Source organism: Ips typographus, linkage group LG8 (assembly GCF_016097725.1).
Source record: "Ips typographus isolate SLU linkage group LG8, UJ_Ityp_2.0, whole genome shotgun sequence".
NCBI lineage: Eukaryota > Metazoa > Arthropoda > Insecta > Coleoptera > Curculionidae > Ips > Ips typographus.
In genome coordinates this window covers 3,802,184-3,815,845 of record NC_138429.1, presented here as the reverse complement: position 1 = coordinate 3,815,845, position 13,662 = coordinate 3,802,184, and the positions used below count along the sequence as shown (strand labels likewise).

Genomic DNA, 13,662 nt, shown 5'->3' with positions numbered 1-13,662 from the left:
ATTACTAAACAAAGACAGCATCAGCGCAAGTCGTACCAGTCCGGCACCTTTGCTTAGGTTTGCTCATTAATACAATGGTACCTGTACGAGCGTCGGTTAGAACAAGCAAACTTAACCTTAGAGTTTAATAATTTAAGTAGTTTAGTAGTTAATTGTGTTAATAAAGTGCCTTAAAAATGACCGGTCAACGAAGTTACTCAAAAGCTGACTATTATAAAAGCAAAATCTACGATCCACGTACCAAGAAGATTTTTAGTAGGACACCTCAAAGCTGCGGTTAGTTTAGTTGGGAACCAGTTTATGAGGGCGGGTCAAATTTGTCTCAGATTTATACAGAGTGTTCTGTGTATATGATAGTTGAGAACGAAAATACCCAGTTAACAATAACAATTACTAAAAAAAGAAACATTCAATTTTTATATAACAGTAATACATTTTACAGCTAAAATCGGTCTATTCTACCTCATCTTCTATGGTATGCTGGCAGCTTTGGTGGCTATCTGCATGTGGGTATTTTTGCAAACATTAAATCCACGAATTCCTAAATGGCGACTGGAGAGCTCGATAATTGGTATCAATCCAGGATTGGGGTTCCGGCCAATGCCCACTGACAACTTAGAAAGTACCCTAATCTGGTTTCAGGGTTCTAACAAGACAAACTATCAACCTTGGGTGGATAATTTGAATTCCTTCTTGGATGGTAAGTTTTTTTTTGTTATAACAGTACAAAAGATTAATAACAATGGTATAATAGGCTATTACACTCCAAGTAAAATCGCTAAGGGTAGTGGACAAATAAAAACTTGCTCTCACTCCGACTTTCCTCACGGGGATGAGGTTTGCGAGGTGGACGTGCGGGAATGGGAGAAATGCAACAAAGACGACTTTTTCGACTATCACAGAAGTTCGCCCTGTATTTTTTTGAAATTGAACCGGATTTACGGGTGGACCCCCGAGTATTACATGGATGAGCAGGAACTACCTCCTGAAATGCCTGCGCAGTTGAAGAATCACATTAGAAGTATTAACAACACTAGAGACGTAAGTAATTAATAGAATTCAGATCAGAGAGGATAATTGCCAAACATTTTTAGAGGCAAAACGTTTGGGTTTCCTGCGAAGGTGAATCGCCGGCCGATAGGGAGTACATAGGAAGTATTTCCTATTATCCCAAAAAGTTCCAAGGGTTTCCAGGGTTTTATTTCCCGTATTTAAATCGGGAAGGTTATTTGAGTCCTTTGGTAGCTGTCAGATTTGAAAGACCAGTTTGTATGTTCGCATTTAACACATTTTTGCATTAGTTGTAACAATGTGACAATTTCAGCTGGAATTCTCATAAATATTGAATGCAGGGCTTGGGCTAAGAATATCAAATACACTCGGACCGAACGCATTGGAGCAGTACATTTTGAACTTCTTATTGATTAGCCATATTTTGTAGTAGTCTGTTCAGTTACTTCTGATTGTCGTTCATCACATTTAAGCACCGGCATTAACGTTTTTTGTTGGTGATTGTGACCCAACAGTCAGAAGTCGCTTAACAGACTATATTTATAGTCAACTAGACAAGGTTTTAATCTATGTTTTTAATATTATGTATGGATAAGACGGTTTAAAGTCACACGTCAAACCAAAGAAGTAAAACGCGTATTCAACTGACTATACAATATCAATCAAAATAGAAAGTATAGCGCAAATGTAAGTTTCAAAATATCACAACGGTAAATTATTACGAGGTATGCAACTTTTGTAATTTTCTTACCTTTTCAAATAAAGCAATGCTTTTCTACTTTTAATAAGTATATTAATGATTTTTCTGTACCTGGTGTGTATTTGTAATTCCAGATGCTGTTAGAATCATCCTACTAATTAGGCTGATATTGATCAGAGACCGAAAGTTGGAATTTCTCTTTGAAAACTATCAGAAACCACTACAGGGTGAAAAATTTATTTAAAACAAACTTATACATGTTCGATAATTATTTATTTTACTTTCTAGGAGAATCACAAAAGTCAAATTTACAGCTTTAAGAAGATTTCAAATTACATCTTATCAACTTTCGGTGTCAGTTTCACTAAGACAACGAACTCCTTCATATTTGAGTTAGTAGTTAATTCATATTCTAAAATGTATTTGAAACTCTGGTTTAAGCCATAAAAATTGCATAAAATAACTACTTTAAATTATTCATACACACAGGTTTATCACCCAGGAAATAGCTAGTCAAAAATGATAAAACACTTTCTGATCATTGTTCCGACAGAGTCAGAGTGACATAGAATTTGCGCACTAAATAATCGTTTTAATAATTGGATGCCAATAAATCGATTAGTATTCAGGCGATTGTCGAACCAGATTTGTAGATGCCAGCACCGTTGCCGGCCAAACTCGATTCGAAAGCGTCGCGACGCGTTCGCGCAAACCGTCGCAAATTTCCACACCCGCCGGTCGTCGTCGTGCAGGATCCGCAGAGAAGGGTGGTTTTTGTGTGGTCGATTTAGTTTTATTAATAAAAAAAAATGGCGGATAAGAAACCGACGGAAAGCCAGTTCTACACGCGACCACCTCAACTTGGAAAATGGGAATCGCTCAGGGTGTTCCTGTGGAACTCGGAGACCAAACAGTTTCTGGGGCGTACCGGGGGCAGTTGGAGTAAGTACCCTCAAATTTTCAGTCTATGTATTCAGCATTTACCTTAATTATTAACCTTTTTACTTGGTGGTTTATAAAATTTTTAAAACCGCTTTAACAACTTTGATCAGGGTATAGGGAAGGTGACCTTCTGACTTATTTAAACCCTCCTGTTATATAATCCTTTGAACTCAAAACTTCTTACTTTATTTTATAGGTTTTCAAGGTAAAATAGTGAAAAAATCGTGACGAAATTGCGACATAATAGAGCCGACGCCCGTTATTTATTTGATGTTAGTGGGTCGATTTTAGAGCCAGTCTGACCTTTAACATTTACCACCCTTACAGACAATGTATTGCGTACTTTACTTACTAAGAGGGTTAATGGGTATTTTAAATATTGTAACTATATAATATGTATTGATTAAATTGTGGAACACTCACTTAGTTTATGTAATTATCAATGCAAAATGTAGTGAAAATTACATTACATTGTTTTTTTTTGACTGTGAGGTCACCAAGATATTAGATTCAGGGTTTTAAACGAAACACTTGTATATCCTTTTTTTGGATCTCCTTTTTTATTATAAGGACAACTTTTGTCACATGACATGAATAAGATTATCTGCGCGGTAAGAAGGCCCTTTGGAATTTCCCAAAACCTCTCAAAGTGCTTAAAATACTCCAGATTACAAAAATAAGTAAATTCTCTAACAGTTTTCTTTATGAAGACTCTAAGTTCAAGACAATTTGCATGGGGCTTTTGTACTACATTAGAAGTCTTAAAAGTGGTTCAAAATAATTGTTATTAATTACTTAAGCCAAAGAAACATCTAAAAAATCTAGCACCAAATAAACAGAGTTTCTAGTGATTTTACATTTTGTGATGCACTTTTTGATGACTTTTTTATTGCAACTCTTGTACTTAGGACTATCATACAGGTGTAAAAAAATGTTTAATTGTCCCCAAATATAGGGTATAACTTGTTGTTAGACATATACGTATTTTTATTATCAAAAAGTCAATAATATGTTACTTAAACTAACTATTATATTAATTTCTTTATCTTTATAATTAAACTTTAACACTCAATGTATCATACTTAAAAGTTATTAAAAAGACCGAAATTAATTGCCTTTAAATAAAACAATTTAATGACATATACACATCATCAATCAGTGACGTTCAATTATTGGTGTTAACAAACAGGCGCATTCTAATTTAATCTAATAGCCAATTAATAAAAATATCCTCTGGCGATTAGGTTTTGTTGTATACAGCTAAACTTACTTTACCAGTAAGGAAAAATGAAACAAAACCCCATATTTCCTTCAAAATGGCCCATTAGCGGAGAAGTGTATCAGGAACGAGAATCGTAACTGGGTCAGTGACGGAGGGGTTGCGAGACGCGCGGGGCGCAGTTTCCGCAGATAAACACGCCGTAAGGGCGGAGAAGGCGCCCCCCCGATCAATACGCCACTGACGGTCGATGGCGCCGTTTTTAAATTTCCGCTTTTATTTCCACATTCGGATTGGAATCAAATCTGAACGGACATTTAAAGTACAGTCGTTTTCCAGTCAAAAGGAACTTTATTGAAAAATAAATTGGGTCAGTGTTAAGTCAGATGAACTATATTTTTTATGCTCCATTACAGTATTTCATCAACAATTTTATGCTAAAAATAACAACTTTAACCTTGAACTACACATTTCATATTCAAAACACTATAGAAGTATGTATCTAATTACACTATTATGTTAATATACTTATGTATTGCGATTATAATGGTATCAGTAGCAATTGCATAGAAGCGGAAGTTGCAAGAATAATTTCTAATTCAATTTGTGGTTTTCAATAATATTGAGATGATCAGGATCTACAGAGGGTGGTCCTCCGGAAACTGCATAAATTGATTATGGAAAAAGTACACATAATGTCACGAATGGAAAATCCATTAATTTAAAAATATGAATTTATTAAACTAAAGCAGATATTCGGAGATGGCAAATTAATTAAATAAGTAAACCATTTCCTAAATTTTAATAAATCGCCAGTGCCAAATCCTCCAAAAAGCTGCCCCTCATCATTGTTTAACAATTGTAGAATGGTTTTATTCCGATTTACTTTTTTATTCAAACTTGATCACCTCATATGTGTCACGAAACAACTTTGGATAGTTTAGCAAACTTGAATTATTTTTTTATGCACTCTCAAACCTTGGAATATGATGCATTTATCGTGGTACACCTTGTATACTATATGTATCAGTTATTCTGAGATATTTACCATTTGGTGTGAAATTTAACATTTGCAATACCTAAAACAATTGTAATTTTTTTTTTGAAAGAGCAGGAACTAAAGTGGGAAACCTTCAGATAAACTAATATAGCCTCCTGATCCTGAAGTACAATGAAAGTAAATGGTAACCACTAGAAAGATATACTTCGCAGTAAGTAAGTACTGCGAACAATGCAACTGAATGATAAAGTGAGCTGATTATGTGGGGATAACTAGCTATTTTAGGAATCCTGTGACCTGTACACTAAAACAACTAGGTAAAAATTCAAGTATGTACTTATATTGACAAAAAAACTGGCTAGGTCGGCCACAATACACTTACACAAGTAATAGGAACTATAGTATCAATTTCGATGGCTACAAGAATTAACCGTTCAAAATGGAAAGAAAATTCAAAATGGCAGCCTGCGACGCCATTTTGTCTGTCATTTCTTGAAACTATGTGAAATTTCCTTTGCCGTGCATCGGAACCGTCCTGGAGCAAAATAAAAAATTGCCAAAATAGCACTTTTTGTAAAAATAGCATATTTTTTGACACACGTTGCTTTGACTCTAAATTACTCCCTTAGACTTGACAAGCTACGTCAAAATGTCATAGAAAACAAAAGATAGAGAAGATTTCAAGCTTTCCAGAAATATCCCTACATGAGTTGATTGAAAACACCGTTTGGCCGCTAGAGGACGTCAAAGTTCCTTCACCATAAAATCACATATTTTGTGACACTCGTTGCTTTGACCCTAAATTACTCCCTTATTTGACAAGTTACGTCAAAATGTCATAGAAAACAAAAGATAGAGCAGATTTCAAGCTTTCTAAAAATATCCCCACATTGATTGTTAACACCGTTTGGCCGCTAGAGGGCGTCAAATTTCCTTTACTATAATATCACATATTATATTGTCACATTTCATGTATCTCTTCATCCGGCCGAGTTCCTGGCAAAGAAATGGTTAAAATGTTAAATTTTAGGTCTAACTTTTCAGAAAACGTTTTTTTATTTGTTTTTGTGTTTGGTTGCCTTAAACAAGGTGGGTTCTAAAAGTGAGTGCAGTAATCATACAGGGTGTTCCCTTAAAAATAAGCAATAAGTTGGCACCTGATTCCGATACACCCAAAAGTGCCTTGAAATCATTTTAGGAGTTTGGTGTCATGGTAGTAATATATGTGACACAATTATTCTTGCAATTTGGCATTAACTTGTATTAACTACTATAACCATGCATTTGCCATTTGTTAATTTTCAATTAATTTCCAGTAAAAATTTTGGTGTTCTACATCATCTTCTACATCGTGCTGACAGTATTTTTCGGTGCAATGCTGGCCGTATTTTTCCAGACATTAGATTATAAAACCCCAAAATGGCAACTGGACCGATCTATAATAGGCAACAATCCAGGTAATTACAGTTTCTCAGAAAGTTAGCTTTATTTAGCTTTAATATTTATATTCAGGATTGGGCTTCAGACCGATGCCATCCGAGAGTAACATAGACACTACCTTAATCTGGTACAAGAGTTCTGACAAAGGCAACGTGCAATACTGGCAGAGAGAGTTGGACAAATTTTTACATTGTAAGTTTATCCGGATATCAAAAACAAAAGCAATATACTTATATATTTCAACCCGAAAATAGTATACAACAGATCAAACAACCCTCACGCTGATAAGCTGGAAAAATGCGGCCCTTTCCAGCCACCATCTCCAGGAAAAGTTTGCGATGTTAGCGTCGACGACAAATGGAATCCCTGCATTAAATCCCAAGGATACAATTACGAAAACCACCAAGGAGGACCCTGTATATTCTTGAAATTGAATCGAGTTAGTATTTTAATCAGTTTACAGGTTTTTTCTTAACTGAAAATCACTGTAGATCTTCAATTGGGTGCCCGAGTATTTCAACTCGTCAACCGTGGACGAGGTGACGATGAGCAAAGATCTTCGAGAGATAATCATCGCAGCCGAAAAGGAGAACAAACATCAGGTTGTATGGGTTACTTGTCAGGGAGAAAACGTGGCCGATGTTGAACATATTGGTCCTATTCGGTATATCCCTGAAAAAGGGTTCCAGAGTCAATATTTTCCTTATAAAAACCAAGACGGGTATCTTAGTCCTTTAATAGCTGTCTATTTTGAAAATCCCACACGTAAGTACATATAATTATCAATGTTAGTTCTGAGGACTTGATTTAAAACAAATTTTCAGGTGGAGTACTTATCAATATTGAATGCAAAGCATGGGCTCGAAATATCATCCATGATAGGGTGGACCGAAGGGGTTCCGTCCATTTCGAACTCATGATTGACTAAATTATTCCAAATCACTAACTAATCAACTGATTCAGTTTTGTCTTCAAGCGCAATTTTCACCAAGAAATTATTTCAACTTTTGTGTCATTTAAGGGTGTAAATCAAAAATGAATCAGTTGACTCAGATGAAAAACACACACTTTGCTTTTAAAACAATAAAGCCGTTGTTTGTTAAAATAGCAAATTGTTGTAAGAGAGCCTGTTTGTTCAATAATGGGCTTTTAGGTAGATATTATCATCGATAATAAAGTTAATAATACTTTAACTGACGCCTAATTATGCCACTTTTAGGCCGGTGAACTTTTAGCGTGTGGATCCGTACTAATCCATATTAAAAACATATGCTTTCTCAAAATTCACTCAAGTATGTGATATTTAGTTTTTTTTGTTTAGTGCATATACGTGTTAATTTATTCAACATATTTTATTAGGTGCTTGAAATTAAAGCGAAAACTTTATAACCATCAGGGCCAGATCCTAGGATTCTCAAATCAATGTTCTTGTTTATGAAGAACGTCAAATAAATACCCAATAATAATAATTGTTATTGTAATACTAATTATAATTATAGAGTAATCTTAAAATGTTAACAATACTTAAAAAAAATTAGCTATTATATAGTAAAAACGTATTATTGAGTCTAATCAGTTTTAGGATTGACCATTACTAACTATAGATATGGGGGCATATCACATATGGTTCATCAATCCGCGCACAAAATATTTTTATTGCTAAACAGTCATCACAGTTTACGTAATAATCCAAAACCACTATCAAAGCAATCTAATAAAAAGTGAAACCCCATTATCAAAAATGTCCAAAAACATGACTATGCAGTAAATGCAGTAATTCTTACTACATAGTCAAATAAGATTACTAATGAATTTTTGGTGCATTAGTAGAAAAATTGCAATATTGTGTTAAAATATTGCTCAGTTTTTGCAAATCAGTATTCGCCTAGAGTAATAAAGTCTGTGTTGCTTATAATATGCTTGTGTTTGTAAAAAATGTCAGAGTGGCAGACTACAAATAGTTCACACGTCTTTGAATTAAAAAAAAAACGAACTAAATAAGTTAAGTAAATTGCATCTGTAAGTTAAGTTAAAATCTAAGTATGAGTTACCATAAAATTTACACATTAATAATTTTTTCAGTAAGAGTATATGATATAAGTTATAAGAATAAGCTTTTAAATACTTCTTCAAATGCTTCACCATTTTATTCCAAATGCTGTTCAGTGCAATAGTTATCGTAGGCACCTTTCACTTAATAATAAGTAGAAATCAAGTTAAGAAAGTGTCTATTTTTGTTTAAATTGTGTGAGTTTTTCCCGTTAAATCGTTTAGGTACCTAAAAAAAAATAATAAATGACCGCTAGTGGTCCAAAAAAGGTTGTTTTAGTGCTAAAAACTAACACTACTAACCCATTTTGCTCCATACGTTAGCACAGAAAGCACACAGTGGTTGAAGACCTTTCTCTTATTTAGACAGGTTGGAATGTCCGACTTTAGAATGTTGCTTAGCTTTCTAAAAGCTGCCCAACTTAAGCCGATTCTAAGCGCTATCTCCCGGGTTTGGTTGTCTCTGCCTATAAGAATTTTGTGTCCCAGATACTTATATGAAACTACTTGTTCAATATGACTTGAACCCAGGGAAATTCGTTCACTCATTACCAAGTTGGTCATAAACTTCTAAGTCTTATTAAAGTTGATTTTTAAACCTGCCGTTTCCGGAGCATCTCCCTCGCCTAGTCAATTCTGTCTGTAACCAAGACAATATCGTGCGCAAATCTCAGGTAGTTAGGGGTGTTACTTAATAAAATTAATTCTGTCTTTCTATACAGGGATAGACAGCGAGACCCATTGATTGGTTTGATTGATTTCTTCTGTTATTCTCCAGTATAAGCTTGTTCGCCCCTTATTAATGTTTTACTAATGTCAATTAGTAGTCTCGCTCTCTATCCCTGTATAGAAAGACAGCATTAATTTTATTAAGCAACACTGATGATGATGGATATGGATATGGTCTATGTCCGAAACTAGTCGAGCGCGCCCCCTTTAATTAGTGGGCTATAATAAATTTATAGTGGAGAAGACTGTGTGTTTCCTGACAAGTATCCCCTTCTTGGCCATCCGGGGGTAAGAACATTGTAACTGTTGTCTTAACTTCCTAAATAATGTGGATTACCTGTGGAATCCTCAGTTTTCTTCCCTCTGAGCTACCCTTTAACGTGACAATATCATTGTCAGTCGAACGACAGTTTATCAGGTTCAAACGAAACAGTCTATGAAAAACAGTGGACAGACAAGTTTGGTCGAGTATCAAACCCTCTAGCGACCAATAAACTAAATATTTAACCAACCGACCAATGTTGCATATGGCCATTTCATTGGCTATCCATCGACATATAAAATAAAAGCTTATACCTTGTCAGTCAAATATTGTTAATTTGAGTTAATTTAAAATGCTCTTGCTTTGTTTTGTTGAAGACTTTGACTGTAAGTAACTTTCCTATTCTTTACAGTTTGACCTTATTATTATCAACCCTCTCTCTTGACAATATCGGAAATCTGTAAATACATACAAACTCAGTAAATAAAAAAACGAACGTTTATTTACACGAAAGTAATAAATCGGTATATAATTATGACTAGAACTACCACACATCGATCTTGCTATTTTCTAGACAGCAACGGTGTGGTTTCTTCTGCCGAACGCACCACTCGTAGCGATTGCCTGCAACAATAGAATACCAAACAATGCAAAAAACTCAAAACTGGCTATATCATTTTAGAGTGCAGTAATGTTTAGAGCGACCCACCTGATCGTACAATATTTGTGCAGACCTAGTCGGTATAAGGAAGAAATTACAGTCTAAACTGTGCAATATTAAACAAAAAGTCACCCTAACCGTTTTATCAAGATTGATTTTTTTCAATAATGAACTCCTACAAACCTAATAATTCGTTATATGTATTTATTATAAGTTAACTGAAAACTTTGAAAAAGTTACAAAACATTAGGGTGACGAGCAAAACAACAAAGCTCAGGGTTCTACTAAAAAAACAAAAGCTTACCGCATTGCATGCCTGTTGTGTAAAATAACAGTGCTAGCTCGCATATTTTCTATGGAACTGTACATATCAGGACCTTCAGCACGTTGACCATACAAGCTCTGCCTTGGAGGTATTCTTCCTACAGCAGCAGAACCTCTGAAACCAGTCATGGAACTGCGCATGTAAGTGGGTGGTAGGGATGGTCTTTCAATTTCCTATTTGGCCAATTTTATTAACTTTTGGTTATTAGAGGATGGTTTATAATGCGTACCTCAGGCTCCCGTTGGTTAGTTACGTCCATACTGGACAAAACACCAAACGGACCGATAATCGCGTCGTCGTTATTAAACATTGCGTTGGTGGATTCCAAATTGACATTTTCCACAAATTCTGCCGCTTCAGGAGGTGGTTGCCAGTTGGGATTTGTTGTGGTGAAATGCATCAGTGAAAGTTCTACTTTTCCATCTTCAGCTTGTGTATACTGGTCTGCTACCTATAGACGCAAAGAAGTGAATTTCCTTCAGAACTTAAAAGATAAAATCACACTACCAGTCGACTGGCGTCCCCAGCCTCTTCTTCAACAATAGACGCGTCAGCTTGCCAGTCAGGATTGCCATGTTTCTTAATATCCATTTGAGCAAAACTGCATACATCACCCACGCCCACTACAGACACCGTGAAATTCCGGAAAAAGTCCACGAAATCCAAAGTGCGCGGATAGATGTAACGCAAAAGAAAGTAAGGAACCAAAATAGGAGAGAAAAATTCCTCCAACAAAGCTGCGAATCGGTACTGAAACAATTGCTGGAAGCTGGCGCGAACGCGCGAAGTGTGAGCGTAACCCTGCCAAAGACCTGGCAAATAATGAGTTTGCAAGACGACAGCTTCTAACAGTTGCTCAGGACACCAGATTAGTGTTTCGTCAGGGACAACGCTACGACCCATACTAATCACTCCAGTTAAGATAGCCAAGATTGTCAGAACCTGAAATATAAAGTTTGTAAAAAATGAAATAAAAAAAGTAATAAAACCATACATGTTCCCAATATAAAATTTCATTGTCAACAAAACTGAGACCAATAAATACTGCCAGTAGAGAGCTACACATAAAAGTGACATGCTGTCCCAAAAGCACCGCCATTGGGGATGAAAACGACGCTAAATACTTTGTTGCGGGCTTATACGCTCGAGTTAGCCGAGAATGCAGTTCATGATCAAGTTCATTAAAATGCCTATAAAACCCCCAATCATAAGTGAAAACAATTTATCACCAAAAACAAGTCAAACCTAAAGTAAAGCTGTCCGTAATGCGACCAGTACCTAACCCCAAATTGCCCAGGCTCCCTCCGTACTTGATCAAAATAATTGAAGAAATAAAATATAATTTGTGCCATAAACACTAGAGGTGATGCTAACAAGTTGATTAAAAACAGCCACAACACTTGTCTTCCTAACTGTCTAGCCATTTTCTCCCTATAAATTGGTCTTTTATATTCCTCCCTAAGATGCCAAGGGTTTTCAAAAGGCGACCAAGGTGACCAGAAAAACAAACACATTATATTCAACCTGAAAACCAGCAATAAACCAACATTCAAAGGTTTTAGTCAGTTACAAACCGCAAATATTTAGTCCAATAAACCACTTCTCCCAAAAATGGAAAATTGGCTCTGGGCGGCAACAGTTTTTTATTTACCAAAGCCACTAAATAGTTGGTTTGACGTAAGATTCTGTGATAAATATCAAGCTCTGTCAACTCCCGTTTGTGAATACACATTTGTAAGTCTAATTGCACTTGGATTAGTCGTTTTTGCACGTCGTGCCACGTCAAATTGTCAAGATTTGCATCTTCAATCATTAAAGCCTGATTGTAAAATTGCTTTATGTCCCAGTACATTATTAAAGCATACAACTTTCTAATTACACTTAAAAGGAAGATAAGTCCAAATATGATTAAAATAATCCAGCCAGATACAGGCAGTGTAGCCATAACCTAAAAGTATTACAATTAGATATTGTAGAACACAAGTTAAGATTGTAGTATTTCAAAGTCAAAATAACAACTTCTTTCAGATAAAGTTTTATCTATATTGAAGAGATACCCTTTTTATTTGCAAAAATTATCAAAATTGTGTAAAAAAATTGTTTGAAAATAGTGTTAATCAATACTGATATTCAGATTCTATTTTATCACTCAAACTTGATATAAAAGCATTACTGTTCTTGTATTTAATATCCAGAATATATAATTGAATTAACTCTCATAAAACATAAACTTCAGTGAACAGAAAAACTGCTATAAAACCTGACCAAAATAAAACAACTAATAATCACCTCATCAAAAGGTATAAGTACAGAAAATATCCATCTGTTATTATCAGAATTTGCCATGTGATTGAATAGTTTCTGGTAGTTTACACCATAAGCCATAGTGAAAATTATTCCTGCTATAAATGAAAACTGGTGCAAGTCTATAAGCTCCTAAAAAAACATGTGAAACACAAAAAATGTCATGTTTTGTGGTACAAAATTACTACTACCGTTGCTGCAATGCATTTAAACCCATGTTTCTGATGATACTTATACACTCTAGTGAAGAATGAGTCCAAGTCTTCAATGTGGTTCCACTGAGACCTTGGAGTTGGCTCTGACATGTGCTGGTTGGGAATATTCCCAGTGCCATAAACTCCATAGAATTCAGGAGTTTCATTGTTGAGTGAGGCATAGTTAGTGGTCATAATTCCGAATTTTCATTACAACAACATGTGAAGCATGTACTCTAAAGGTAGATTTAAACCAAAGGTCAAAGAATCCACTGGCTGAAAACAAAGTGATCAAAACATAAACAGCTGATTTTCAATCTTACAACATTGGATATTTTGGCAGTCTGCAGTGGTCACTTACCCTTAAAAGAACGTAGACATCGCCAGTAATCTGCAAATTTTGGGGGCAGTTATTATATAAACTAATGCAAGGAGACCAAAATAGAATTTTTGGAAATTATACCAAACATCTAAAAACGCAAAACAAAGAACAATGGAGTTTAAACGTTAAGTTACTCCCATATCATCACAGCACTGCGCACATTTCTGTTTTTAGGACACCTTGAACTTTATTTTATATGTTACAAATAATTTAGAGTTTTTTTTTTTGAAGAAAATGGAAAAACGCAATTTAATATGACAATTTTTTTATCAAAACAAACATGGCATTGACAGTTGTCAGCTGTTTTGTCTTTCTAAACAATAAACAGTTAATGTATCACGTGGTGAAAACTGCTAGTTCTTTTATACTACCACGTGATATAAATTTGGTATTCTTGTTAAGAGTCAAATACGTCAGTTGTCGTCAGTCAGCAGTTTTTTGTTT

The 13,662-nt window shown here is 35.1% G+C and overlaps 3 protein-coding genes and 1 long non-coding RNA gene across 4 annotated transcripts; 2 read left to right on the top strand and 2 right to left on the bottom strand.

The window, feature by feature from the left end:
• Positions 1-39: 39 nt before the first annotated feature.
• LOC145733159 (sodium/potassium-transporting ATPase subunit beta-2-like) lies at positions 40-1,799 on the top strand. Its single transcript, XM_081985846.1, has 5 exons — positions 40-276; positions 443-700; positions 755-1,041; positions 1,095-1,269; positions 1,325-1,799. The coding sequence occupies exons 1-5, from the start codon at positions 177-179 to the stop codon at positions 1,426-1,428; spliced, it is 924 nt and encodes a 307-aa protein (XP_081841972.1). The 5' UTR covers positions 40-176; the 3' UTR covers positions 1,429-1,799.
• Positions 1,800-2,344: 545 nt separating this feature from the next.
• On the top strand, positions 2,345-8,630 carry LOC145733155 (sodium/potassium-transporting ATPase subunit beta-2-like). The gene is made up of 6 exons (XM_081985839.1): positions 2,345-2,653; positions 6,189-6,329; positions 6,385-6,504; positions 6,567-6,751; positions 6,804-7,077; positions 7,137-8,630. The coding sequence occupies exons 1-6, from the start codon at positions 2,521-2,523 to the stop codon at positions 7,238-7,240; spliced, it is 957 nt and encodes a 318-aa protein (XP_081841965.1). The 5' UTR covers positions 2,345-2,520; the 3' UTR covers positions 7,241-8,630.
• On the bottom strand, positions 4,916-5,076 carry LOC145733175 (uncharacterized). The gene is made up of 2 exons (XR_014179134.1): positions 5,004-5,076; positions 4,916-4,951 (listed from the first exon to the last, which is right to left on the bottom strand). It is a non-coding gene; the product is annotated as an uncharacterized LOC145733175 (long non-coding RNA).
• Positions 8,631-9,836: 1,206 nt separating the features above from the next.
• Positions 9,837-13,490, bottom strand: Atg9 (autophagy-related protein 9). Its single transcript, XM_081985814.1, has 10 exons — positions 13,198-13,490; positions 12,834-13,112; positions 12,628-12,774; positions 11,913-12,286; positions 11,584-11,862; positions 11,333-11,528; positions 10,846-11,280; positions 10,568-10,789; positions 10,318-10,511; positions 9,837-9,976 (listed from the first exon to the last, which is right to left on the bottom strand). The coding sequence occupies exons 2-10, from the start codon at positions 13,029-13,031 to the stop codon at positions 9,916-9,918; spliced, it is 2,106 nt and encodes a 701-aa protein (XP_081841940.1). The 5' UTR covers positions 13,032-13,112; positions 13,198-13,490; the 3' UTR covers positions 9,837-9,915.
• Between the last annotated feature and the right edge of the window lie 172 nt (positions 13,491-13,662).

Bases quoted from the DNA above. Each gene is read 5' to 3' on its own strand.
- LOC145733159 (XM_081985846.1), top strand. From the start codon at position 177: ATGACCGGTCAACGAAGTTACTCAAAAGCTGACTATTATAAAAGCAAA. The intron at 277-442 runs GTTAGTTTAGTT...TACATTTTACAG, and splicing joins TAGGACACCTCAAAGCTGCG to CTAAAATCGGTCTATTCTAC. The intron at 701-754 runs GTAAGTTTTTTT...ATGGTATAATAG, and splicing joins TTTGAATTCCTTCTTGGATG to GCTATTACACTCCAAGTAAA.
- LOC145733155 (XM_081985839.1), top strand. From the start codon at position 2,521: ATGGCGGATAAGAAACCGACGGAAAGCCAGTTCTACACGCGACCACCT. The intron at 6,752-6,803 runs GTTAGTATTTTA...AAATCACTGTAG, and splicing joins TATTCTTGAAATTGAATCGA to ATCTTCAATTGGGTGCCCGA. The intron at 7,078-7,136 runs GTAAGTACATAT...ACAAATTTTCAG, and splicing joins CTATTTTGAAAATCCCACAC to GTGGAGTACTTATCAATATT.
- Atg9 (XM_081985814.1), bottom strand. From the start codon at position 13,031: ATGACCACTAACTATGCCTCACTCAACAATGAAACTCCTGAATTCTAT. The intron at 12,287-12,627 runs GTGATTATTAGT...TAATACTTTTAG, and splicing joins TACTTATACCTTTTGATGAG to GTTATGGCTACACTGCCTGT. The intron at 11,281-11,332 runs GTATGGTTTTAT...TTTATATTTCAG, and splicing joins AAATTTTATATTGGGAACAT to GTTCTGACAATCTTGGCTAT.